Below are 26,386 nucleotides of genomic sequence, written 5' to 3' on the forward strand. Positions count from 1 at the left end.
TCCCCACCCTAGACGCTATGGGCAATTTAGCTAAACCAATCCACCTAACCTGTACATCTTTGGACTGTGGGAGGAAACTCATGCAGACACAGGGAGAACATACAAACTCCACACAGGCACTCACTCAAGGGTGGAATCGAACCCGGATGCCTAGCAGTGTGACGCAGCAGTGTTAACCACTGTGCCACCGTGTGGACAAGCTTTCAAGTTATTTCTTTCAAGTTAATTCCGCAGCATTGTATGACGGCACGGAAAGATCAACATGTTCTGAAAAGCTTTCAAGGAATTTTTATGCAACTTGTACTTTTTGTAATCTGGGTGTCAAGAATAATTGAGGAAATGAAGGGGGGGACTTCAACAGACTTTCATAACGATTTGCTATGTGTGAAAAATTCAATGGAGTCTGAAACAAAAACAAAAAGCTAAAACAAAAACAGACCAGATCTTTTTGTAGACAATTTATAATTATTGAGAAATGTACCTCTTTTATTGATTTCCCAAAATCAGGAGCAACTTATTGCATTTTCAAACAGAGGTCTGTGCTTATAGGGTCATAGAGTTGTACAGCACGGAGGTAACAGACCCATGGGTCCAACTCTACCATGCTAAAAAGATGTCTTAAATTAATCTAGTCCTATTTGCCAGTATTTGGTCCATATCCCTCTAAACCATTCCTATTCAAGTCCCAATCCAGATGCCTTTGAAATGGAATTATACCAGCCTCCACCACTTCCTCTAGCAGCACATTCCATATATGCACTACCTTCTGCGTGAAAAAGTTTCCCCTTAAGTACCTTTACATCTTTTTCCCCCTCACCTTAAACTTAGGCCTTCTAGTTTTGACTCTCCTACCAAAATGAGATTCTCATTTACCAGCTGCAAAATGCCTGTTAGGGGGCTTATTGTTTGCATTGGCCTCAGTTGCAAATCTCACCTCATTAATATGTAGCTTTCTATTCTTCCACCTGGAACAAGGGAACAAGGCGTCAACTATTCCCAATACAAATGCTTGGGTTCCTAGTGATTTCACCTCATTGTTTGATGCTCCAGGCTGTTATCTTGGACACCCAGCAACAACTTTTCAGGCACACTCCAGGGTACCAGGTGCATGCATCCCATGTTCATGGACACTTGCATCTGACATCTGCCAACTTCTCAGGAACTGCATATCTAGACAGCTAGAACTGAAATGCAGCTGCATGGAGACTTTGCGCGTAGAGATGGGTACAAGGTTTACAGATTGAACCTGGATGTACCTCAGGACTGTATTTGCTCTCTTAGTACTCAAAGCTCTTGAAACTATCCGAATGCTCAGTTTCAGAATTTCCAGTTTGCAGGCTCCAGCTACCTTCTCTTTAACAGGCTTCTGTAATGTCTTTCCATGTCCACCGCCCCCCAACCTCTCCCCAATCAGATTGTCTCAGGGTTTCCATTTTTTCCTGGTAATAAAAGCCTGAACCGTCCCCATTCACCACCACTCTCCTCCACTGACAAAGCTCATCCTCACTTTGAACAATGTTTCCTTTAACTCCTTCCACTTTCAGATCAAAGGGATGACTTGCATGGGATTCTAGTTACGCCTGTCTCTTTGTGGGGTATGTGGAACATTCCTTGTTCTAGTCCTACTCTGGCCCCAGCCACAACAGTGTCTCCAGTACATCAATGGCATCATCGATGCAGCTACCCCTTGCTTGTCCAGATTTCGAAAACTTTAATTATTTCACTTCCAACTTCCACCTGGCTCTCACCTTCACCTGGTCAGTTTCTGACTCCTTTCTTCCTTTTCTCAAAATCTGTTTCCATTTCTGGGATAGGCTGGCCACAAATATTTACTACAAACCTACCGACTCCCGTAGTTACCTTGATTATGATCCTCACACCCGGCTTCCTGAAAAGACTCTATTCCATTCTCTCAGTTCCTCTGTCTCTGTCTGTTCAAGTGAAGTCAAATTTGACAAAGGAGACTCTACAATGTCCACCTTCTTTTTCAGTTAAGGATTCTACACCACCATGTTTGACAGGGCCCTCAGCTGTGTCCAACCCATCTCCAGCACACTGGCCTTCATCCCCTCTCTTCTCTCCCACAACAGCTATGGGATCCTCTCAACTTCATCTACTATCCCAACAGCATCCACATCCAAAGGATCGTTAGCCACAATTTCCACCAACTCCAGTGGATAACACCGCCAGATATACATTCCACACCTCTCCCTCGTCAGCCCACCACAGAGATAGTTCCTTCTGGGACACCTTAGTCCACTCCTCCATCACTCCCAATCCCTCCCCACAACCCCAATCATAGAAAGCGTAATATGTGCCCATTTACTTTGTCCCTCCTCACCACTCAAGGCCTCAGACACACCTTCCAGGTGAAGGAGCAATTTCACCTGCACCTGACCTCACAATTCACAATGTTGTCTTCAATACTGAGGAGATAAAGTGAAAATTGGATGACCGCTTTTCAGAACACCCACATTCTGGCAACAGATCTTGATCTTGAGCAGCTGGTTGCGTGCGACTTCAACACATCACCCTGTCCCCTGGGCACCAGGTGAGTCTCAGGCTTGCTGCAGTGCTCTAGTGAAGCTCAGTGCAAGTTGGAAGAATAGCATCTCAATTCTGCTTGGGAACTCTGCAGTCTTCTGGCCTTAATAAATATCGAGTTCAACAGTTTTAGGAACTGAGCACTTTCTCTCATGTCCTGATTCTAACCGCCACACCTGCTGACTTTTTCCAGAAATTTCTGTTTTTGTTGTGGATGCTCACAAATTATGCTACACTTTGCTGTGTCTTTTAGTGCCTTAACCCCTCAGCCAGAACTACTAGGTCCACATTACTTGTTTTCCCTTGCCAATTATCATGATTTTCATTCACTCAGGGCCAGATAACCTTCAATCAGGAAGCCTGGTACAGCTAGTCAAGCACAGCTCCAATAACAGTCCAAAGACATGAGCATAGTCAGTCAGTCAGTCACTCCGGGTAAACAAGGACAGGATCCTCTCCTTAGAAAGACGAGAAATGAAATGTTGGGAACAGAATACCCATCTTGGATCTTTCTGCACTGACAAAGTCTGTTTACTCCTGGAATGAGATAAAGGAAGGCATTGAGTGGGATGAAGGTGGGTGGTATTGTACTGGTGTAGGTGCTGCAAATACATGGGTGGCAGGTCACAGGTCATAAGGGTTGCTAATGTCATGTGTTAACAGGGTAGAGCAAGTGATGCAAGATATTGTATATGAATAGTGACAGTGGTGGATCATGAGCCTCAGTGGGAAATGCATGCGGAGCGAAGCAAAGCAAATATGAACTACTATTGAGGAGGTTGGCAGAGTGGAAAAGGTCACTGACCTTCTTCCTGTCAGTCACTGTACAAGGGAGCTCTGGATTGAAAGTGCTTGACTGGACACACAACAGCCTTGTAAAAATGGCCCTGGCACTACAAATGCAGGTCTATTTCAAGCTATTTAGTTTTTCTTGATATGGCAGGGCAAGAATCAGGTTAGCATCAGATGACAGCATCACACAAAGGAGCAACGTGGACCATTAATCAGGTAAGTTTTGGGACAATATATAAAATATTATTCTTAGCTTCATGGAAGTAAACCAGCCAAGAAATTCAATAAAATTGATGCTGTGCCAAAATATGACATAGCTCAGCCCACAGATCTTGCAAATGACCACCACATTAAATACAAAAATGATCTATCAAGCCAGACTGTGTGCTGGGATCTGATTTATCCAGTAATAACATCAACTGAGATTATAATCCAAGTATGAAATGAGTACTTCTGAAAGTTTGGTAAAGTGCTATTCAAACCATTATTTAATGAATAATTACCAATAATTCATTACAAGAAAGTTGCGGATTTAATGAGCGCATCATTGTCAGCATATACATTGCCCAACAACTCTTGCCAAAGAACCTGCACTTTCCCCACTGCTCATCCCAGTACTGAGAGTTCAAAACATCGGTATCAGGAGGACTGTGATTATATTTAAACAGCTATCTCCATTATTTCTTATGCATCCCCCACGCCCAGGAGACCAAACAACCTCACCTCACCCTGCCCTGACTTAGTTCTGGACTTACATCTTTCTCCACTTTCTCTCCCTCCGGCTCGAATTTCTTTTTGAAACAGATCTGGTATATGAGACTTTGGATGTAAGTTTGCTTGCTGAGCTGGAAGGTTCGTTTTCAGATGTTTCATCACCATATGAGACTTTAGCTATCTTCCGACCACAATACTAACAAACCAGTTTTACCTCTCTGTATTAGCTGACAAAGTGGACAATTCTCTCTCCTTAGGTAGCACAATGCTAGTTACTGGATTAGTAATGTAGACATTTGGACTAATGCTCCTAAAATAAGGGGTCAAATCTCACCATGGTACCTAATGAAATATAAATTCATTAATAAAGCTGAAGTAAAAAGATAGTTACACGTTCACTGTCCCTAGCAGATTGTCATTAAAAGAAAAGCATCATGTTTCTTAAGGTCCTTTAAAGGAGAGAAATTTGTCATCTTTATCTACTCAAAGCTAAATGCAACTCTGGACCTGCAGTCTTAATTATCCTCCGAACAGACACAGCAAGAAAATGTGCTGCAATCTGTTACAGAAAGGTTGAAAAAGAATAAAGCCATAATCCACTGTGATGAAGGGTCATAATATGCTATAGGCTGCAAAACTGGGTTCTAAACTGAAAAAAAGTGATGTATAGCTTTAAGTTTAATTTGTTTTCTACACTCTACATGTTAATAAGAAAATAGCAATATTTGTCACATTGGAGAGTTCGGAGTGTGGTACTGGGACAATGAAAGATTTGTTTCTATGCATTTAAACAAGGTCATTAAAATATTTGAGATAAGTGACTGAAAAGTGTAAAATGTAAAATAGTTTGTGTGTAATGAACTTGGATGTTCTTCTGTTAAACGTATATACATAGCCACGTATAAATATGTTCAGTGACTGGCTATCATGGCATACAAATGGCAAAACCAAGATTTAAGGTCTATCATAAATAACAAAGTGTGGAGCTGGAGGAACACAACTTTCCTGTTCCTCTGATGCTGCCTGGCCTGCTGTTTTCCTCTAGCTCTACAACTGTGTTATCTCTGACTCCAGCTTCTGTAATTCTTGTTATCTCTTTAAAGTCTATCAGCTAGGTTTCATTTTGGGATCCGACATACCCATGCCATCAGCTGGGATGAGAGTAAATAGGGGGATCTTTGCAAGATTGATATTAATTGATTTGAGAGATTTGTTTTTAAAAGAGGAGTACATAGAGACATAAAGCACAGAAAGAGACCCTTTGGTCCAGTAAGTCCATGCTGAACATAATCCAAAACTAAACTAGTCCAACCTGCCTGTGCTTGGCCAATATCTCTCCAAACCTTTCCTATTCATGTACTTACCCAAATTTCTTTTAAATCCCATAATTGTAACCATTTCCTCAGGAAATTCATGCCACACACAAACCATGCTGTGTAAAACATTTGCTCATGTATTTTTTAAATTTCTCTCCTCACCTTAAAAATGCACCCCCAGTCTTGAAATTCCCCACTCTAAGGAAAAGACAACTACTGTTAACTCTCTGTATACCTCATTATTTTCTAAACTTCTATCAGATCATCTCTGAACCTCCTACACTCCAGTGAAAAGCGACACAGCCTAACTAGGCTTTATCTATAACTCAAACCTGCCATATCTCGTAAGCTCTCCTGGTAAACTCTCCTGATCTTCTCCACCTTAGCAATATCCTTACTATAACTGGGCGACCAGGACTGGACAGAGTATTCCAGAAGAGGCTTCACAATGTCCTGTACAACTTCAACATGACTTTCCAACTCCTGCACTGAAACAACTGAGCAATGAAGGCAAGCCCAACACCTTTTTAACCACCCTGTCTATACGTGATGCAAACTTCAAAGAATTATTCACCTGAACCCCTAGGTCCCTCTGTTCAATAAACCCATCCAAGGCCCTAGCATTAATTGTATAAGCACTACCCTTGTTTGTTGTACCAAAATGCAAAACCTCACATTTATCCAGATTGAACACCATCTGTCATTTATCAGCCTATTGACTCATTTCTTCAAGATCCCGATATAATCTTATAAAACCTTCTTCACTGTCTACTATGCCAGAAAGTTTGGCGTCATCCACAAACTTACTAACCATCCCTTCTATATTCTAATCCAAACAGAGGTACTGAGCATAAAAAGGACAGCTGAGAAGAATATTAGATGATTTGAACGTTCAAAGTGAGTTGGACTGTTGCTAAAACATTTCTCGGAGTAGAAATTGTAACATTGGATTATCTGAAATCTTTGACAAAGGTTAACCTGAGAGAATTGGTGCATAAACAGAGCAAAAATAAAACTGGGATATCATAAGGATGAAATGCTCTAAGTGATTATCCAGCATTTAGAATTTTTAGAAAAAGGGAACCTGACATTGCTGTACTATAATGCGAATTAGCTGTGGTTTAGAAATAAAAATAAACTTGTATTGGAGGGGAAAAAAAACAGAAATGAACTGTTTGAATTTAAAGGAGAAGTTAAAAACCAAGAGAAAGATAGATTGAAATTTTAAAAAAAGCCTGAATTAGAAAGAGAAGAGGAAAAAAGGAAGGGAAACAGTTTAAAAATCTTGATTTCCAAGGAGAAAGAACTTGGACAATTTAAGATTTACAGTTGGGCTCTTATAGTAGCACACATGGTTGTTGGAGGTTACATTTATTAACACAGGGCCCTGTTCCTTACAGACAGAGAGAACATAGGCACACACAGGTGAGAGCCATTCTAGTTCATTTCTCATAGCAGTACCTAGGCGAGAGTCAACATGTCTTGCTTAAAAATGTAAAACTTGGTAGTTAACTGTCATTCATCTGCTAACTGGTGTATTCTTCATGGCAGTCTCAATCAAAGTGCATATGCCAAACAATAGTCTCAAAACAGTAAAAACTTGTTTTCCCATTAGTTGCAAATTTTCCAGAGAAAAGCAGAATTAAAGGCCTCCCAACATTTTGCCTTTTTCAATATTCATTTCTCATGCATCACTGCAACATCATCCAAAAATACACAGCCAGATTTTCCCGTTGTTGTTACTTTTGGAGAGTTTTGAGAATGATTTTGCATCAGGGTGTACTGCAACCTTTCTCACAATATTCTACTGCTCAGCTAATTAATTATGCATTTGGGCTGCAGAGACGGTCTTCCTTTCTGCTGCTGAAACCTTGTACTGTTCACATTCATTTCACTATATTTAAATATTAGTTATGTACCACTTTGAACATTCCAATTCAGTAACTAGCATTTACATTGTTTAACTGGACCATTTCGGGAAAGGAAATGTCCAGAAAAGAGAAGCTAGCACCTCATTTCAGCAAAAAGGTCCTGGAGCTACTGATGGATGGGACAGTTGAGAGGAGGTACATCATTCCACTTTAAATTATCTCAATCCTTCCATTTGTCTCTTTCAGGAGAAAATATCCCATAATTGGGTAGTGAGGACCCACACAGGTGCTGCTGTGGCTGACATTCAGATCTCATGTCCTATGAGAAAGTCTTCGATATGGCTGGAGAGGACAGACATCTCCGTGTCGAAGCAACCCAGTAAGCTTCAATGAACTGTGCTGATTTGCCATTGCCACTGCTGGTGACTTATTGTCAAGATGCTCAAGCTTTTACCCCAATGCACAACTAATGGCCTCCTTTTTCTAATTTATGTACCAGTGGCATCCATAAAGCTACTATCTTGAAGATGCCAGCGCCTCAATCCATCAGTTCCTCCTCCGCCTCTGAGGAACAACTAACCAAATCCTCATAGGATGCCATGGAAGATTTTCTCCTGCATCCTCCACCAGCCCAGAGACTTTCAACTCAATGGTTCTCTATCTAAGTGTGATTCAGGAGCACAATCTAGTGAACACATCACTGGCATGTCTCTGTGATGCTCAAGGAAGACCTCCTCTAATTACTGGCACTCATTGGACTGTCAGAAACTAAGCACATGTTCAGGGCCTGGATATAGAATCCCTGCAATGTGGAAGCAGGCCACTTGTCCCATCACGCTTACACCGATCCTCCAAACAGCATCCCACCAACACCCAGAGGTAGTAGGAACTGCCGATGTTGGAGTCCGAGATAACAAGGTGTTGAGCTGAAAGAACACAGCAGGCCAGACAGCATCAGGAGAAGCAGGAAAGCTCATATTTTGGGTCAGGACCCTTCTTCAGAAATGGGGGAGGGGAAGGAGGCTCTGAAATAAATAGGAGGGGGGGGAAGATGATAGCAGATAGATAGTGGAACAGATAGGTGGAAGAGAAGACAGACAGGTCAAGGAAGCAGGGATGAAGCTAGCAAAGGTGAGTGCAAGTAGGAAGTGAGGATGGGGATTGGTCAGTCAGATGGGAGGAGCAGATAGGTGGGAGAGAAGACAGACAGGTCAAGGAAGCAGGGATGGTGGGGGGGGGGGAGGGGAAGGTCTTGGGATAAGGTCAGGGGTCTAGAGATATTGAAGCTGGTAAAGTCTACATTGAGAACATTGGGTTGGAGGCTTCTATGGCCGAATATGAAGTACTGTCCCTCCAGTTTCCAAGTGGCATCATTGTGACACTGGAGGCGGCCCAGGATGGACATGTCATCCAGGGAGTGGGAGGGGGAGTTGAAGTGGTTCGCGACTGAGAGGTGTTGTTTGTTGCAAACCTAGCGTAGGTGCTCCACAAAGCTGTCTCCGAGACTCGGCTTGTTCTCCCTGATATACAGGCAGCCACACAGCAGATACAATAGACCACATTACAGGATGCGTAGATGAACATCTGTTTAATGTGGAAGCTTTTTTTGGGGTCTGGGATGGAGGTGAGAAGGGCGGTGTAAGGGGAGGTGTAGCACCACTTGCGGTTGCACGGAAAGGTGCCGGGGGTGGTGGGGAATGTGGAGCGGACGAGGGATTTGCGGAGAGAGTGGTCCCTCCGGAAGGCAGATAAAGGTGGGGAGGGAAATATATCCTTCATAGTGGGGTCAGATTGCAGTTGTCGGAAGTGGCGGAGTATGATATGTTGAATCCAGAGGTTAATGGAGTGGATACATGAAGACAAGAAGAAATACTGACTTTGTTTTTATTGCGGGGAGGGGGTTGTGAGGCCTTAGGTAAGGGAAATGTAAGAGATGCGATCGAGGACATTTTCAACCACTGTGGGGGGGGAAATTACGGTCCTTGAAAAACAAGGACATCTGAGATGTCTGGGAGTGAAACGCGTCATCTTGGGAGCAGATGCAGCGGAGGCCCATGCGGGTACCATTGGCTACCCCCTTTGTCTGTAGGAGATGAATTGGGAATAGGGGATCATATTTTTGCAGGAAGGTGGGTTGGAGAGGTGTAGTCTAGGCAGCTGTGGGAGTTGGTGAGCTTGAAATGGATATCAGTTGAGGTGTTCACCAGAGATGGAGACAGAGGGGTCCAGGAAGGAGAGAGAGATATCAGAGATGGGAGAGATAATGGGAACTGCAGATGCTGGAGAATCCAAGATAACAAAGTGTGAAGCTGGATGAACACAGCAGGCCAAGCAGCATCTCAGGAGCACAAAAGCTGATGTTTCGGGCCTCGACCCTTCATCAGAGAGCATGAGGGTCTAGGCCCGAAATGTCAGCTTTTGTGCTCCCGAGATGCTGCTTGGCCTGCTGCGTTCATCCAGCTTCACACTTTGGTATCAGAGATAGTCCGGGTAAACCCGAGGTTGGGGTAGAAGGTGGTAGTAAAGTCGATGAACTGTTCAAACTCCTTGTGGGAGCACGATGCAGCACCGATACAGTCATCAGTGTCGTGAGGAAGAGGTGGGGGATAATGCCAGCACAGCTGCATATCCTACAAAGAGGCAGGTATAGCTTGGGCCATGCGGGTACCATTGGCTACCCGCCTTTGTCTGTAGGAAGTGGGAAGAGCTGAGGGAGAAGTTGTTAAGGGTAAGGATCAGTTCAGTTAAGCAGATGAGGGTGTTGGTGGCAGGGGGCTGGTTGGGCACGTAGGAGGGGAAGAACTGGAGGCTTTTAGGCCATCTGCGTGGGAAATGCAAGTGTATAGGGATTGGGCATCTATGGTGAAGATGAGGTGTTGGGGACCAGGGAATTGGAACTTTTGGAGGAGGTGGAGGGCATGGGTGGTGTCCCAAATGTAGGTGGGGTGTTCCTGGACTAGGGGGGAGAAAATAGAGTCGAGATAAGTGGAGATAAGTGGAGATAAGTTCAGTGGGGCAGGAACAGACATTGGGTTGGCCAGGGCACCAAGATCCAGCCTCCTTACTCTATTTGTACTGTACCTATATTTCCTATGGTCAAAGATGACTCCATGGCATTTACAATTACCGTTTTCATACAGATGTACTGACAATCATGGGAGCCACAGGCAGGTTGTCAGAGGCCCTTGGTAAACTGGATTGCAGAGTAGAGGACTCCAACAATAGGAATCTAGTTAGCTCCACGGACATGTGGTTGCCTGCCATGAAAAGCCAAGTCTTGCAAAATACTTAGTGGATGTTGTAAATGCATACAGACCTACATTCTCCCCACTGCTCACCATCAGGGTGATCAGGACCTCAACCACAATCCCCTCCTCAAGGAGACAGGATGATGTCAGCGGGCATTTAAGGAAATACATACAGAACTCTCAGAAGTTTCCTGTCAGTATATTCCACAAGTTTTGGGTCCCTCCAATTCCATCTTGTCTCAGATCTCCCTGGTAGTTGCAGCTGGAGAGGGTGAGATTGTATCTATGCTGTTTACTCTCATCATCTCTGAGCAAAATGACAAATGTTCCTAGCATCCATAAAAATCCTCCAGGTTACCAGGATGCATTACAAAGCAGGGTCCCTTCAGTCAAGCTGCGACCCTACAACTGCACCTAACCATAGTAAATGGGCAAGGATTGAAAAAGCTCTGAGGTAAATAGGTGCCACGGGTGACACATCACTGGAAATAGGTTTGCACATCAATAAATATATATGCACTTTCCATTGTCAGATGATTGATCAACTGTTATTTTTGTAGTACCTGGTTATGTGGCGACAATGCTGAAGTTAAACAGACTCTTCATACATCCAAAAAAGGAAAGTTACATTGGCAAAGCATCGCTCATCTCCAGAAATCCTGGATAGCAGCAGAATTTAGGAATTCTTTAATCCTTACATAGATGAGTGCAGTTAAAATTTTGCATCTTAACAAGATCATTGAGACCAACCGTAATGTGAATGCTTTGTAACAATGTGAATGTCTCCATTCATGTTTCACATGTCCAGGCACTTTACATGAGTGCATTCATGAGGACACAGTTCTCTGAAGGAAAAAGTTCACTATGTGCTTAACTAGGCAGTGCCCACTCATTTACAGATATGAAATGATTATTGCTTACTTACCATCCAAACTTAGCCTCTTGGAAAAACTGTAAACTTAGTGGCTGGTTGGCTTGCCGAACTGATTTGTTGTTCTGCAGACTGTTATTATTCTGCTGGGTAACATCATCAGGGCAGCCTCTGATGAAGCGCCGTTGTATTTTCTCACCTGTTATTTAAACCCTGGTGTCCGTTGAGCTGGATCACCTCACTGCTGGTTTTTGAGAGGCATGGACACTATGCGACAATTTAGCATGGTTATTCGACCTAGCTGCCCCATCTTTGGATTGTGGGAGGAAACTGGAGCACTCAGGTTATCGTCACTCCTAGGAACTTGACGCTCTCAACCTCCACTCCGTTATTGTAGATGGGGCCAAGTCCTCCTCCCTTTTTCCATAAGCCAATGATCAGTTCTTTTACTTTGCTGACATTGAGGTAGAAGTTATCATTACACCATGACACCAAGGCCTCGGCCTCCTTCCTGTACTCTGATTTAGCATTGTTTGATATCTGTCCCAATGCAATGGTGTTGTCAGCAAACTTGTAGACTGTGTTCGCTCAGGATAGGGCTGAGAATGCATCCTTGGGGGGCTCCAATGTTGGGGGTTATCATGGAGGAGGTACAATTGTCTATCTTCACAGATTGCCTGTGGATCAGGAAGTTGAGGATCCTGTTGCAGAGGGTGGAGCCGAGGCTTAGGTCTCAGAGTTTTGAGATTAGTCTGAAGGGGATTATGGTATTGAAGGCAGAGCTGTAGCTGTTGAATCGGAGCCTGACGTGGGTGTCCTTGTTATCCAGATTGTTCCAGGGATGAGCGCTGGGCTAGGGAAATGGCATCTGCTGTGGATCTGTTTTATTGGTGCGCAAAGTGCAGGGGATTGAGGCATGCTGGGAGGCTAGAGTTGATGTGAGCGATGACCTGCTAAGTATTAAATTTAAATGTGCATTTGATATCTGACTTACAATAAAAAAATACAGTAACTGGCTGGGTAAAAAGGTTCAGATTTGTGGATCTGCGACTGAAACACATCAACTATGAGATCACCAATCTGGAAGGTGTGTTTAGTGTGTTGGCTTTTTCTATGTAGAAATGTTTGCTCGTTATTTTGATAAAAACCTCTGCTGCTAATTGCCAATGGTCTTGCGCCAATTTAAATGCTGTGGTGTCTGGAAAATCAATGGATGTGATTTTGCCCTCGCTGCAAGGGGAGGGTGCAGGATTGTGACAGGAAAAATAAATTAATTAGTGCAGTGTCACACTTCACACAACCTGAGTAAGGAGGTTCTTGATGAGAAGGTCCATGACTGATTTTCTCAACCTGCCACAGATTAAGTCCCTGAAGTGGACAATTAAAGACCATGTGAAGATCTTAACCCAAAACAGTTGTGATTATGTGTCTACCTAGCAGCCGGAAAGGTGACTATTTTACTGAAAGAGAAAACCAGGCAGCCTGTCTGCTGGTTTTAGAATGGGGAGGTTCCATTTACCCAATGTACATGCATTGGGGGCAACAATGGGGGCAGGTGTTTGGCATTATTTCCAACCCCTCCTGACCCCAATCCTGTAATAGTTCAAACCATGAGAAAGACTTATCTGCTCATCATTTCATAATGACTGCCTCGTGTGGTTTTCGCAACACTCTCCAGCTGCCTTAGACAGAGTGGGACTTCAATGTCACAGCTCCTGATTGGACAAGAAGCTCATTAGACAGTAATTAAATACCCAATTGGTGCTTGATCAATGGTCTTTCTCACTCATGGGGACAGGGAGTTAGTTGGTGCTTCGGTCACTTGCCCAACATTTGGTATTAAACCCTGGCCAATTATTTCCTTGTGTATTGTGACTTTATATTAATTGCAGGGCTGATAATGGTTATGGATATCTATCAATTCTTCCAATTCCACTTCTGAGAGAGTCTAAACATGCAATAAATCTACAGAAATACTTAAAACACTGTTACATTATGACTTCATCACCTAATAATTGAATGAATGAGAATGAAAAAGAGATCATAAAAGAAAATACAACCTGTTCCTTGCTATCTGCGATAAAACCATTCTGTGATGATTTTAATAGTGTGGAGAGGGCAAGCCCAAAGTGGTGGCGAGAGAGGTTCCCAATGTCATAGCAGGCATTGCAAGCTGCAGTTAGAACAGGAACATGCAACCTGAGGCAGGTGCCTATGAATGGAAGTAGAAAGCCCAGGGTGGTGGCAAAGGGGTGAGACTGATCCCGGAGCAGGGTAGCTGAAGCCTTTATGAGGAGTGAGAGCCTAGCACTTATGGACTGTGGTGGCGAACATTTGACGGTTAATTTTTTTTTGTTTTTCTAATTTTTATTAAGACTGTAGGACTGTAATGTTTAAATTTTTAACCTTTTAAAAAAGTTTTCTGCTTTGTACCTAGGTATCTCATACCTAAAGTTGGTGTTGTAAGTAGAGACTTGTAAACTTTTCACAGTAGTCACACCAGGACATGTGACAATAAACCTAAGCTAAACCAAATAACTGATGTACTAGGAAGGCCATAAAAGGTAAATGTATCCTTCCAGGAAATTGATGTTACAGCATTACAACTGAGATTTTAAGAAAACCTCAAGGAAAATTCAGATGAGGACAATTTCAAGTAAAAGAGGAGGAGAGGCACTTTGATTGAAAAGTGTTCACCCTGTATTTAATTTTTAATAAAAGAATAAAGGGAATTTGATTTTTCGTGAGCTCTCTGATACCCCAAAAACAATTACATGGAAAAACAAAGCAATACTTACAGTAGCAGGTTCCTTTGAGTGGGTTACCAAGGTAGCGGTTATCCGATTCACACCTATACATAAAGAAAATTACCTTCAGAAAACCATACTGAAGACTAGCGATGATCAATATTTTTTAAGTATAGCTCACGATTGGACAAGAATTTTATATATATATAAAATATTAAGTGGGTCTCATCCTATTCCATTTTTAATTATTAAGAATTCTACAGGGCAAATGCAACTCCACCTTAACTCTCCTATTGACAGTCCCTTTTAAATTATTGAAATATTTTGAATTTTAATGATACTAAAGACATAAAGCAGGGAATATAGGATCCTTCTACCTCTTTTACCCTACATGGGATGAGATATATTCATTTTCTGAATGATACTTAATTTCACCATTTACCTCCTCTGTCTCTGATCTTCCCTTCACTGGAAAGACAGTGAAGACACTGAAAATGTCCCTTTTATAGTCAGCCTGGTATTATGGAAATCCACAAACGTGGATATGATTGATACACTTCAACATTTTTAGATACAAAGGGCGACAACTTTTGTCCATATTGAGGAAGTTAGATTTCTTCCCATTAGTAAACATTCATTGATTATCAGGAAGTACTTTGAAGTTCTCCATGAAGATGGTTCTAATGGTCAATTCCCACTGTTTCACAAGGTATGTCATGTCAATCGTCTCAAACTAAATATACAGATTATGCTGCAAGTGAAAAACACTACCATAATTTATTGAAGTAACCATTTCAGTACTGAATATGGCAAATTCTAAGGTACTCAAGAACTTTATAATACCTAAAACATCTTGAAAGCAAACACAAACTCACAATTTGTATAATTTCTCTTCAGATTTACTGTATTAGATGCACAAGAAAGGATATTGTCACTCAAGTCAAGAGCCAGATGTGACGAGCTTTTTATGTCCTGTAATACCCCCATGAAAGTAGACAGCAACAGCCCACAATTATCCAAGAGGCTGTACTATGAAATTGAGACAAGACCTCTAAAGAGCTGCTTGATTTAAAGGCATCAGAGCATCGAATATTCAAACAGCCAACTTGACACAAGGTACAAATACCAATGGGTGACAGGAGTCATCAGAGCTCTGGCACCCAGAGCAAAGGCAGGCCTCACATTGCTGAAATGGATCTCAAAATCCAATTGAAGACTGCAATCGGAAAGGAGGCGCATGCTTTTTCTAGGCGGCATAATGAGAAGTCTGCTTATCCAGCCTAAAGAACAGTGGTTGGAGACAACCAAAACTGTCAACAGCCAGAGTGCATTTCAAAAGAACTGACTGCAAAGCAGCAAGAGATTCAGCTACCTAATTCATTCTACAGAAGTGGCTGCAACTCAAGATATTAATGACAGATATCTAGGTTCTCAGCTTCCAAAAGACACATTGACTAAAGATACTGATATGACATGCAGATTCTGCACACTGGAGAAAAGCTCACAGTGTTGTTCAGGACCTGGCATCACTGACAGATGCAGTTGAAGTAGATAGGTTGCTGGATTGCTCAGAAAGGCCAGCAATAACTTCTTTTTCTCTTTTAGCCTTGCAGGACCGTGTGGCAGAGTGTACAGAAGAAAAGACTTCCACTACAGGAGAAATACCCCAGCTAGCGATTATGAATAGTGATTCATCCTTGAAGGTGGGGTGAAGTGCATACTAGTAGTCAACAGCAGTCACTCTTGGAGAATAAAGCACAAACACAACCATGTTGAACTTGGTGCAAATGCAGGGCCCTCAGAGTCACAATACTTTGACCAGCAATGACAGATATGGACATATATGTCAGAGTTCCCTGAGACAGTGTGGTGTCATGGGCAAGGCCTGGAAGAAGGTGTTGAGGACTGCGCTCATCACCCAGAACCATACTCTTGGGGTCCTGGGCTTGAGAAGAACTATTCCTCTCTCAAGTGGGTGGCTAATGATTATGGGGACGTCACTGTGTGCCATGTACTCCATGAGCCCCAGTGCCCCTGACTGAATTTTTGGATTTAGTGGCTGCAATGCCACTCTGCAATATTCTTAATTACACAAATGGAATGTACCGACTCTGAAACCTGCTTATTGCCCCTGATTTGACACAGCATCTTCACTGACCACTTCCAAGGTCAAGCCAGGCAGGACACACTGTACAAACAGAAGCATAGGGTATAAAAGCAATTTTTTTTTGCCAAATCAATTTAAAACTAAACTGCTGTACGATATTCTAACTATAAAACTGAAAGGCATGGAAGGTTCATTAAGCGTTCGGTGGAGATTTCACAGAATGGTTCCAGGGATAAAGGACGTCAGAAAAGCTGGGATTGTCCTCCTTGGAGCCAAGAAACCCGATTGATTTGATGAACGTGAATAAAATTATGAAGGGGTCGATAAAGAGAAATTGTTAGCAGGTTGTTGAATGGATGATAAATCAGGCGGCTCATGTTTAACTACATTTAAATTGATTGCTAAAGGAAACTGAGAGGACACAAGGAAAAATGTTCACAAAGAGTAGTTAGAATTTACAGCGTATTCCCTCCATACTATTGTGGTGACTACAGATTCAAATCAGTGTTCAATGGGAAACTGAATAAATGTTTCAAATACAAAATGGAAAGAATAGGTGGAAATGGAGGCATGGGCATAGACTCGATAGTTTGAATGGCTCTCTGTGCTGGGAGGAGGGCAGGCCAGTATTAATTGCCCATCAAGCAACCAAGAATCAGTCACGTTGCGGTGGGTCTGAAGTTACATATAAGACCATAAGACAGAGGAGCAAAAATTAAGGCATTCAGCCCATCAAGTCTGCTCCGCCATTCAATCATGGCTGATAAGTTTCTCAACCCTATTCACCCACTTTCTCCCAATTTCCCTCGATTCTCTTGACAATCAAAAACCTATTTATCTCTATCATAAATATACTCAATGACCTGGTCTCCACAACCTTCTGTGGCAGTGAATTCTACAGATTCACCACTGTCTGGCTGAAGACATTTCTCCTTATCTTCGTTTTAAGAGGCCTTCCCTTTATTCGAAGGCTGTGCCCTCAGATCCTCATCTCTCCTACCAATGGAAGCATCTTTCCTACATCCACTCTGCCCAGGCCATTCAGTATTCTCTAAGTTTCAATTAGATCCCCCATCATATAGGCCAGACCAGGTAAGGAGAGCTTTTTCCTTCTCTGAAGGACATTAGTGAAAGAGGTGGGTTTTTTCTGACCATCAATGATTCATGGTCATTATTAAAATTCTTCATTCCAGAGTGATTTTGTTTTTCTTTACTGAATTCATATTCCACCATCTGACATGGGTCCTCAGAACATTACCTGGATCTCTGGATTAACAGTCAAGTGATAATACCACAAAGCCTTCACCCCCTCCCCTCCCCCCTCCCCCCCCCCACCCCCCAGCCTGCACAGAACTATGGCTCAGGGCCTTCAGGGTATAGCATTCTCCACAAAGAGGATAATCAACATAATAGAATGCATGCCACAATATTCACAGGTGATACAGAATCAATATATTGACATGCACAGACTGTATACAATACTTTAGAGATTGGGCTAGTTAGTGGCACCAGTAAGTAATTGCCAGTTGTGTCTCATGTGGTGGCCCCTCCAGAAGGCCATCCAAAAGTTGAGGCAGTCAGTAATGCAAACAAGACAGCCTTCTCTTATGGATGCCATCAAAACAATTACCTCTTTGGTTCAAATGAAGGAACTATTATACAGCAAAATCCTGCAACATTGGCTGCTCCAGTCCGCGACTGGGCGGGGCAGTTGTTTAATGCGAACAGAGCATTGGTGTTCTGCAAAGCATTCCCCAAGCCACGTTCACCTGCAGATCTGCTAATGTGGTATACTGCATCCACTATTCCCATTATGGCCTCCTCTACACTAGGGAAACCAAGCGGAGGCTTGGGGACCGCTTTGCAGAACACCTACGCTTGGGTTGCACTAAACAACTGCACCTCCCAGCAGCGAACCATTTCAACTCCCCCTCCCATTCCGCAGAAGACGTCCATCCTGGGCCTCCTGCAATGCCACAACAATGTTACCCGAAGGTTGAAGGAACAGCACCTCATATTCCCCTCGGGAACACTGCAGCCTAATGGTATCAATGTGAACTTCACTAGCTTCAAAATCTCCCCTCCCTCTCCCGCATCCCAAAACCAGCCCAGCTCGTCCCTGCCTCCCTAACGTGTCCTTCCTCCCACCTTTCCCCTCCACCTCAAGCCCCACCCCTATCTCCCACCTAACTAGCCTCATCTCCCCCCCGCTTGATTTGTCCGTCCTCCCTGGACTGATCTAATCCCTCCCTAACTCCCCACCTACACTCATCTTTACTGGCTCCATCCCCACCTCTTTGACCTGTCTGTCTCCTCTCTACCTATCTTCTCCTCTATCCATCTTCTGTCTGCTTCCCCTTCTCTCCTTATTTATTTCAGAACTCCCTTCCCCTCCCCTGTTTCTGAAGGAGGACATAGGCCCGAAATGTCAGCTTTCCTGCTCCTCTGGTGCTGCTTGAACAGCCGTGTCCATCCAGCTCTACAGCTAGTTAGCTCAGATTCTCCAGCATCTGCAGTTCCCACTATCTCTGCTCCAGTTGCCACACAGGTGCAGTGGTCTCCATGTGTCCACACTAGATCTCCATTCTAAGGGCAAAGACCATAGCCATTTCAGCCTTAAAGTGTCAGTGAGATCACTGGACACATGGTCAACCTTTACTGATGTTAAGAATGATGAATTCAAGATTACATCAGTAGACGTGCTCGTCTCACAGGCAGATCCAAGTGAGGTCCACAGCATGCAGTCCTTTTGGGTCATGAGCACTCTGTTGAAAAGATGTCTAGTTCAGATGTTCCTGGGTGTTGATATCACCCTATAGAAACTAGTACAAGTCCTAATCACATTCCTTGCGCCTAATGCTTGACACACCTGCTCTTTATCTTTGACATCATTGCTTTCCTCTTCCACTTCCTCCAATGAACTGTGTCAGCCACTCATTTCAAAGTACTAACTTTTCTGGGAGTGCCAATGGAGATTACAGCAGATCACTATAATGCGGGAGGCCCTTGCAAGAGAGCACTCGAGAGGACCAACCAAACAGTTCCCATACAGGCCTACTTCTTCAGAAACTTGATGGCTTATTTGAAGGCTGTCCATGTTAACAGATGGCTTCACTTGTAGGGCCATCACAGCTCTGCTCTGTGGGTTTGTAAAGGGATGTGCAGCCATTTCTTCAAGGAATTGCCCTTGTCCCTTCGTTTGGCCTCTCCTGCCCTCTTAAAACCCTTGAATCTGTCGCCCCTAATCTTTGGTCCATCAGCTGATGGGGACATCTTTTCTTTGTCAATTTTATGCAAATCTTGAGTGCCTCTATCAGATCTTGATTTAATTTCATTTGTTCCATTAAGAAAACCTCTCCAAATTAACAATTTGCCAAATTCTTTCATTCATTAAACTATTCTGAGAAAACACCACTGTGTCCTCTTGAGGGCAGCATAAATATGGGAAAGCTAAGTCTCCCTGCAAGGCACTCACCATCCTGACCTGAAACATGCTGCTGAGTCAAAATCCTGGAATCGCCTCCCTTCCGGCGGGTACACCTACAGCACATGGATTGCAACACTTCACAGAAAAGGAGCTGACCACCATCTTCTCAAAGGCAACCAGGGATAGGCAATTAATTCTGGCCAGGCAGCGACCCGAGTGAATAGATGAGCCTTTATATCATTCCAAAATTGTGGTGAACAGAACTGGATAAGCATAACTTAGCAATTGTTCTACTCAATAACTTTAATTTATGAAATTCGAATGAAGCATGCTTTGCTAACTATTCTCTCACTCCATCCTACCGCTTTCAAAGATCTATGCACATCAACTTTCTCAAGGGCAATTAGGGATGAGCATAAATGCTGACCTATAAGCCAGTTGCTCAAAATGTTGTCACGTGCCAAATTTGGCTGATTGCTTTATTGCTTCATAAATTAACAGACATAAATCAATAATAGACATAGGTTAGACATGTGATATCCATATTTCAGCATATGCTGTTAACCTGTTCACACATTTGCGAGCACAATGGCAAGCCAAAATGCAAAGTGCTTCTGATTATAGCGCCTGCTTGCTTTGTTGTTACTGTTTATTGGTTATCTGATAAAGTGATGTGCGATATTGATGGAAGTACCAGACCTTAACATCACAGTAATACCACATTGACAGAATAGCTACTAACCTGCACTTCCAAAAATGAAGACAAGGATCCACTGCAACATATTTTTAAGAAATGGTGGTGGAACGTTAGTAAAATCCATTATTGGAAATTTCATGAACTTTGGTAAGCTTGTCTTTTAGAATCAAGAAAATTTCCTTGGGTTTCACCTGAAATCCAGTTATTTTAGTTCCTTGACATATTTTTGAAAAGGGCAGAATCTAAAATTGAATCAGCCAGCAAACAGTAACTATCGTGGTCCTTTCCATGCCCATTTTCCACTACAATTTTATGCCAATACAATTATAATATGAAGAGAGAAATTTGTCTCAACACAAAATTAAAAAATGCATTGTTTCCCCAATAATTAATGGCACACTGGGTTTGAAAGCAAGTATTGAAATTACAATTTTATTAGACATTGGTTTCAGCTCATATTAACATAAGAATAGTTGCTCTGGTAAAATCAGCAAGTAGAAGATTCAAAAGCTTATTTTCAGAAATTAATGTTTTTAGAATTAATGGGAAGTATTTTCTTTTCTTTGACAAATAAAAGATACTTATTAAGATACTTATTAAAAGGTCAACAGCACACAGAAAATTAAACTAAAGCACTAGGCCACACAAGATGCCCTTGAAATAGGTTACCAACTGAAATAATTTACCTGCCGCATTGTTGTTTCATATACATACATACACATGCTTACTATATCTAACACAAATTGAAAATAATATCCTATAACTACATTTTAAAAAAAGATTCTGAAGGTTATGTACTGGCCTAACTGGAAAGGATACCTATTTTATTTGTGAAAGTTCATGAACTGGTCCACCATTTCCAATTCTGCTCTGTGAAGTAGCTCTGAATATGTATCAAGAACAAAGTTAGAAACTTACCTTTGCTTAGAGTCAAAAACTTCAGTAAATACTGATATTTTTATTGCAAGATATCATTAGGATCTGATTCAACTGGTTATTACAAAAAAGTTGTCTAATTTCAAAGTAATAAAATATCTTAGATGAAATTATCCTATATGACTGCATTACACATAGAAGGATAAATACAATGAATAACATTAGAACAGAGAACAGATACAGCGCAGGAACAGTCCCTTCAGGCCACCATATCTGTGCTGACCATAATGCCATTCTAAACTAATCTCATCTACCTGCACATGGTCCATATCCCTCTATTCTCTGCCTGTTCACGTGGATACCTAAATGTCTCTTAGATGCTGCTATCACATCTGCCTCCAGCATTTCGCTGACAGTGCATTCCAAGCACTAGTCACCATCTGCATTAAAATAAAAAAAATCCCTCACACATAGTCTTTCAGCTTTCTCTCTTTCACCTTAAACCTATGCCCCCTAGTGTTTGACATTTCCATTCTGGGAAAATGACTCTGACGATCAACCCTAACCATGCCTCTCATAATTTTATATACTTCTATCAGGTCACCTCCTCAACTTCTGACACTCTAGTGAAAACAATCCAAATTTGTTCAACTTCTCCTGATAGCTAATACACTTTAATCCAGGCAACACCCTAGTAAACTTCTTTGCACCATCTCCAAAACTGTCACACCTTTCTGATAGTGTGGTGACCAGACTAGTCCAATGTCCGGAACATTGTTGGATATAAATTCTTACTGACAAGATAGGTGTAAATGCAAAAATGTAAAGCTGCAGGGCAATGTACCACGGTCAGTCCCAAATAACTTTCATTTTATAAAGTTACCACAGTAAAGTTAAGAAATGATTAAAACTCCATAACAAATAAAAAGGAGTGAAGTAATTAAACTTAGAAGGACCTAAATATTTGAGGACACTGGCTAGTAGAAGATCATAGATCATAGATCATAGAATCCCTGCAGTGTGGAAACAGGCCCTTCAGCCCAACAAGTCCACACCGACCCTCAGAGCATCCCCCCTACAACCCACCTAATGGATACATCCCTGGACACTACGGGAAATTTAGCATGGCTATTCCACCTATCCTGCACATCTTTGGACTGTGGGAGGAAACTTGAGCACACGGAGGGAACCCACACAAACATAGGGAACATGTGTAAATTCCACACAGACAGTTGCCCGAGGACAGAATTGGGTCCCTGGCACAGTGAGGCAGCAGTGCTAACCAGTGAGGCACTATGCTGCTCAGATTCTTGTGTTATCCTCATTACTTGCCTTCTGATTTATTTTTGCATCATCCACAAATCTGTCAGGTGTCTATTCACTCACATCAGACAAATCATTAATATATTTTGTAGGTAGTTGTGGCCCAAGCACTGATCTTTGTGGCACTCCACTAGTTAGGTTGCCATGCTGAAAATGGCTCATTTATCCCAACACTCTATCTTTTGTTAGTAAGCTATATTCTACCCATAATCAGATAGCTCATTTAGATGGTCAGCTGGTTTGTGATGCAGAACAATGCCAACTGTGTGGATTCAATTCCCACATGAATTCAGGACACCGTGAAAGACTCTCCTTCTCAACTTTCCCCTTACCAGACGTGTGATGACCCTAGGTTAAACAACCATCAATCATTACTCTGTCTGAAAAAGCAGCCCTATAGTACAGTATTTATCCATATTATACCCACAACAGTGTGAGCTCCTGTCTTACTAAGTAGTTTCATGTGTAGTGTCTTATCAAGTGCTTTTTGGAAATCAAAACATATTGCATCAATTGGTTTGCCTATATCTACCCTGTTTGTTACCTCCTCGAAAACTGCAATAAAATTATCAGGCATGATTGGATCTTCATGAAAACATGCTGACTCTGCTCAATTATATTAATGTTTCTTAATTCTCAACTATTACTTCTTTTATAATAAAAACTGATTTTCCCAACAACAGATGTTAAGCCAACTAGTCTACTGTTAGCCATTTTGTCTCCTTTTTGAACATGGGTGCTACATTGGCAGTTTTCCAATTGCCTGGGACTTATCCAGGATCCTTGAATTCTTAGAAGATTTCTCCCAGCAAATTCACCATGTCTTGCAGTTACTTTCCTTAAAATTTCAAAATGCAACCATCAGGTCCAGGGAACAAGTCTGCCTTTAGCCCCATTTGTTTCCCAATACATTTCACGGACAGATGATGACTATTGAGGAAACTGGCTAGTTCTTCTTGTTTCGTGTGCGCGCGCTTGTACATGTGTGTACATGACTTCAATTACCTATACGTTAATACAGACATGTCACACTGAGAGGTAGGCAGTGGGCGACCAAAGTTTCTTTGGTAAGGAGCGGGTTTTGTGGAAGACCTTCTCCAAGAGAGTTAAGGACAGTGTTTCTGACCTGATTCATTTGGTCCAATGCAGTTAAACAGCATAAAAGGGCCCGAACAATTGCTGCCCCAGCCACAACATAAAATTTTTCACTTCAATTAACTGTAAAGTTCCTAGTCCTCAAGTCTAATGTTTAAGAGGTAGCTGTGTCGGCCTATATCGTAATGACTGCCTTATTCCTGTTGAAAGACACCCTAGTATTTGGTTTGTCTAGTCTAACATAGGCAAACACACAATTCTTTGGTAATCAACAAAGAGTTAAAATTAACAATAGGTTTTGAATCTGAAAAGATCAAGCTGTAAAAGCAACAAATTGTGCAGAAAAACCAAGTCTGCACACAACAATGCATTAAAAAAATGAAAAAATACAAGCTCGTGTTAGAAACGTAATAGAACAAAAACGAGGTACTGATTAGATCCCATTTGGAATACTATATGCAGTTTTGGACATGATTAGTATTTTCCTTTTTTTTTCCCCCAAAGAATCTGATTTAATTTTTAGCTCATTCATGGGATGTGGGCATTGTTGGCTGGCTAGCATTTATTGCCCCTCCCAAGTTACCCTCAAGAAGATGATAGTAAGCTACCTTCTTGAAGTGCTGCAGTCCACCTGCTATGGGTTGCCTACAATGACATTCAGGAGGGAATTCCAGGAATTTGATTTGGCAAGTGCAGGAATGGCGACATATTTCCAAGTCAGAGTGATGAGTGGTTTGGAAGGGAACTTGCAGGTAGTGGTGCTCCCACGTATCGGCTGCGCTCAACCTTCTACATGCAGACAGTCGTGGATTTAGAAGGTGCAGTTCGAGGATCTTTGGTGAATTTCTGCAGTGCATCTTGTAAATAATATATTGATGCTGCTGGGCATTGGTGGTGGAGGGAGTGGATGCAATGCCAATCAAGCAGGTTGCTTAATCCTTGATAGTGTCAATCATGTTGAGTGATATTGGTGCAGCATCCGTTGCAAGAATTCCATCATGCTTCTGACTTGTGCCTTTCATGTGCAAATGTGCTAAAATGTGTTTCTTTATGCATTTGATAACTTTGCTGTTGTACAAAACTCTACATTCTTCAAGGCACATCTAATTTTCATTATTACCATTTATTTGTGAATCTACCTTGCCTAACAAGTTCCTCAAGTTTCTAATTAGACCGTTGCCAAGAGGATTACAAATGGGTCACTGAAAATAAGATTTGTAATAATAATAATAATAATAATAATAATAACAATAACAACAACAACATAAAATACAGGAGCAGAATTAGACTATTTGGCCCATCAAGTCTGCTCTACCATTCTATCATGGCTAATATATTTCTCAACCCCATTTTCCTGCCTTCTCCCTGTAACTCTTGATTTGCTTACTAATCAAGAACCTGTCTGTCTTAAATACACTCAATGACTTGGCCTCCACAGCCTTCTACACCACCCAGTAGCTGAAGAAATTCCTCCTCATCTCAGTTGTAAAGGGTTGATCCTTCACTCTGAGGCTGTGCCCTTGGATCCTACTCTCTAAGTAGAGAAACATCATCGAGGCCTGTTGGTATTTTGTAAGTCCCAATGACACACCACCCTCATCCTTCTAAATTCAATCAAGTACAGAACCCGAGCCCTCAACCTCACTTCATAGTACAAGCACTTCATCTATAGGATCATTCTTAAAACCCTCCTCTGGACACGGTCCAATGCCAGTTCATTGTTCCTTAGATATAAGGACCAATATTGCTCAAAATATTTTAAATGTGATCTGACCAGAGCCTTAAACTGATTTATACATGAGGAGTGATGCCAGGTATCTATCAGTTTCTCTGCATTTCTTTGCTCCCCTTAACGACTTCTCCAGCCTCATTTTCCATCAGTAAAATCTCTCCTTTACCTTTTACGTATCTGGAAAAGCTTTTGATTTTTTTTTACATTACTAGCCATCTTACTCTCATATTTCATCATCTTCCTATCACACATATTTTTCGTTATTCTACTGATTTTTAAACGCTTCCCAATCTTATGGCTTCCCACTAACATTCACAATATTGTACGCTTTTTCTTTTGCTTTTATGCCACCCCTGACTTCCCTTGTCAGCCATGGTTGACTTGTAATGTATTTGTTCATTGTAACGTACATCCTTGGGATGTATTTCTGCTGTGTCTCCTGAATTATCCTCCAAAACCCCTGCCATTGCTGTTCCACCATCTACCTTCTAGGATCTCCTTCCAATCAACTCTGGCCAGCTCCTCCCTTGTGTCTTTGTAGTTACCTTTACTCAACTGTAATACAGTTACATCTGATTCCAGTTTCTTCTCCACAAACTGCAGGGTGCATTCGATTGTATTGTGGTCATCGCCCATCCCCTCAAGCTCCCTAATCAAGTCTGTTTAATTACACATCACCAAATCTAGAAATGCCTGTTCCCTAGTCGGCTCCAACACAAGCTGCTCTAAAACAAATCTTATCAGCAGTACACAAATTCCTTTTCTTGAGATCCACTACCAATCTGATTTTCCCAGTCCACCTGCATATTGAAGTCACTCGATTATTGTAATAGTGCCTTTCTTACATGTCTTTTCTATCTCAATTTATTTTCTTCCCCACACCGTGACTACTGATCGGTGGCAACTTTCGTTAGGGTCTTTCTTCCTTTGAGAGTGAAATTGAGGAAACACACAAATTCTATGCTTTCCAACTCCGCATCACTTCTTACTATTGATTTAATTTCATTTCTTACTGATATGACAACA

The 26,386-nt window shown here is 42.0% G+C and overlaps 1 protein-coding gene across 6 annotated transcripts in view; it reads right to left on the reverse strand.

Annotated features, from left to right (window-relative positions):
- atrnl1b (attractin-like 1b) overlaps nucleotides 1-26,386 on the reverse strand; it is a 959,007-nt gene that overhangs the window by 599,073 nt on the left and 333,548 nt on the right. For 5 of the 6 annotated variants that reach the window (XR_009446966.1, XM_059653033.1, XM_059653032.1 and 2 more), the window contains exon 21: nucleotides 14,155-14,207. The exons of the other annotated variant lie outside the window; for it this stretch is intronic. Coding sequence is in view for 4 of the 5 variants with exons in the window: in XM_059653033.1 (XP_059509016.1) it covers nucleotides 14,155-14,207 (53 nt within the window). In the remaining variant the exon portion in view is untranslated. The remainder of the gene's footprint in view (nucleotides 1-14,154; nucleotides 14,208-26,386) is intronic. 6 annotated transcript variants of the gene reach the window in all.

The sequence above is a fragment of the Stegostoma tigrinum genome, chromosome 20 (assembly GCF_030684315.1).
Source record: "Stegostoma tigrinum isolate sSteTig4 chromosome 20, sSteTig4.hap1, whole genome shotgun sequence".
NCBI lineage: Eukaryota > Metazoa > Chordata > Chondrichthyes > Orectolobiformes > Stegostomatidae > Stegostoma > Stegostoma tigrinum.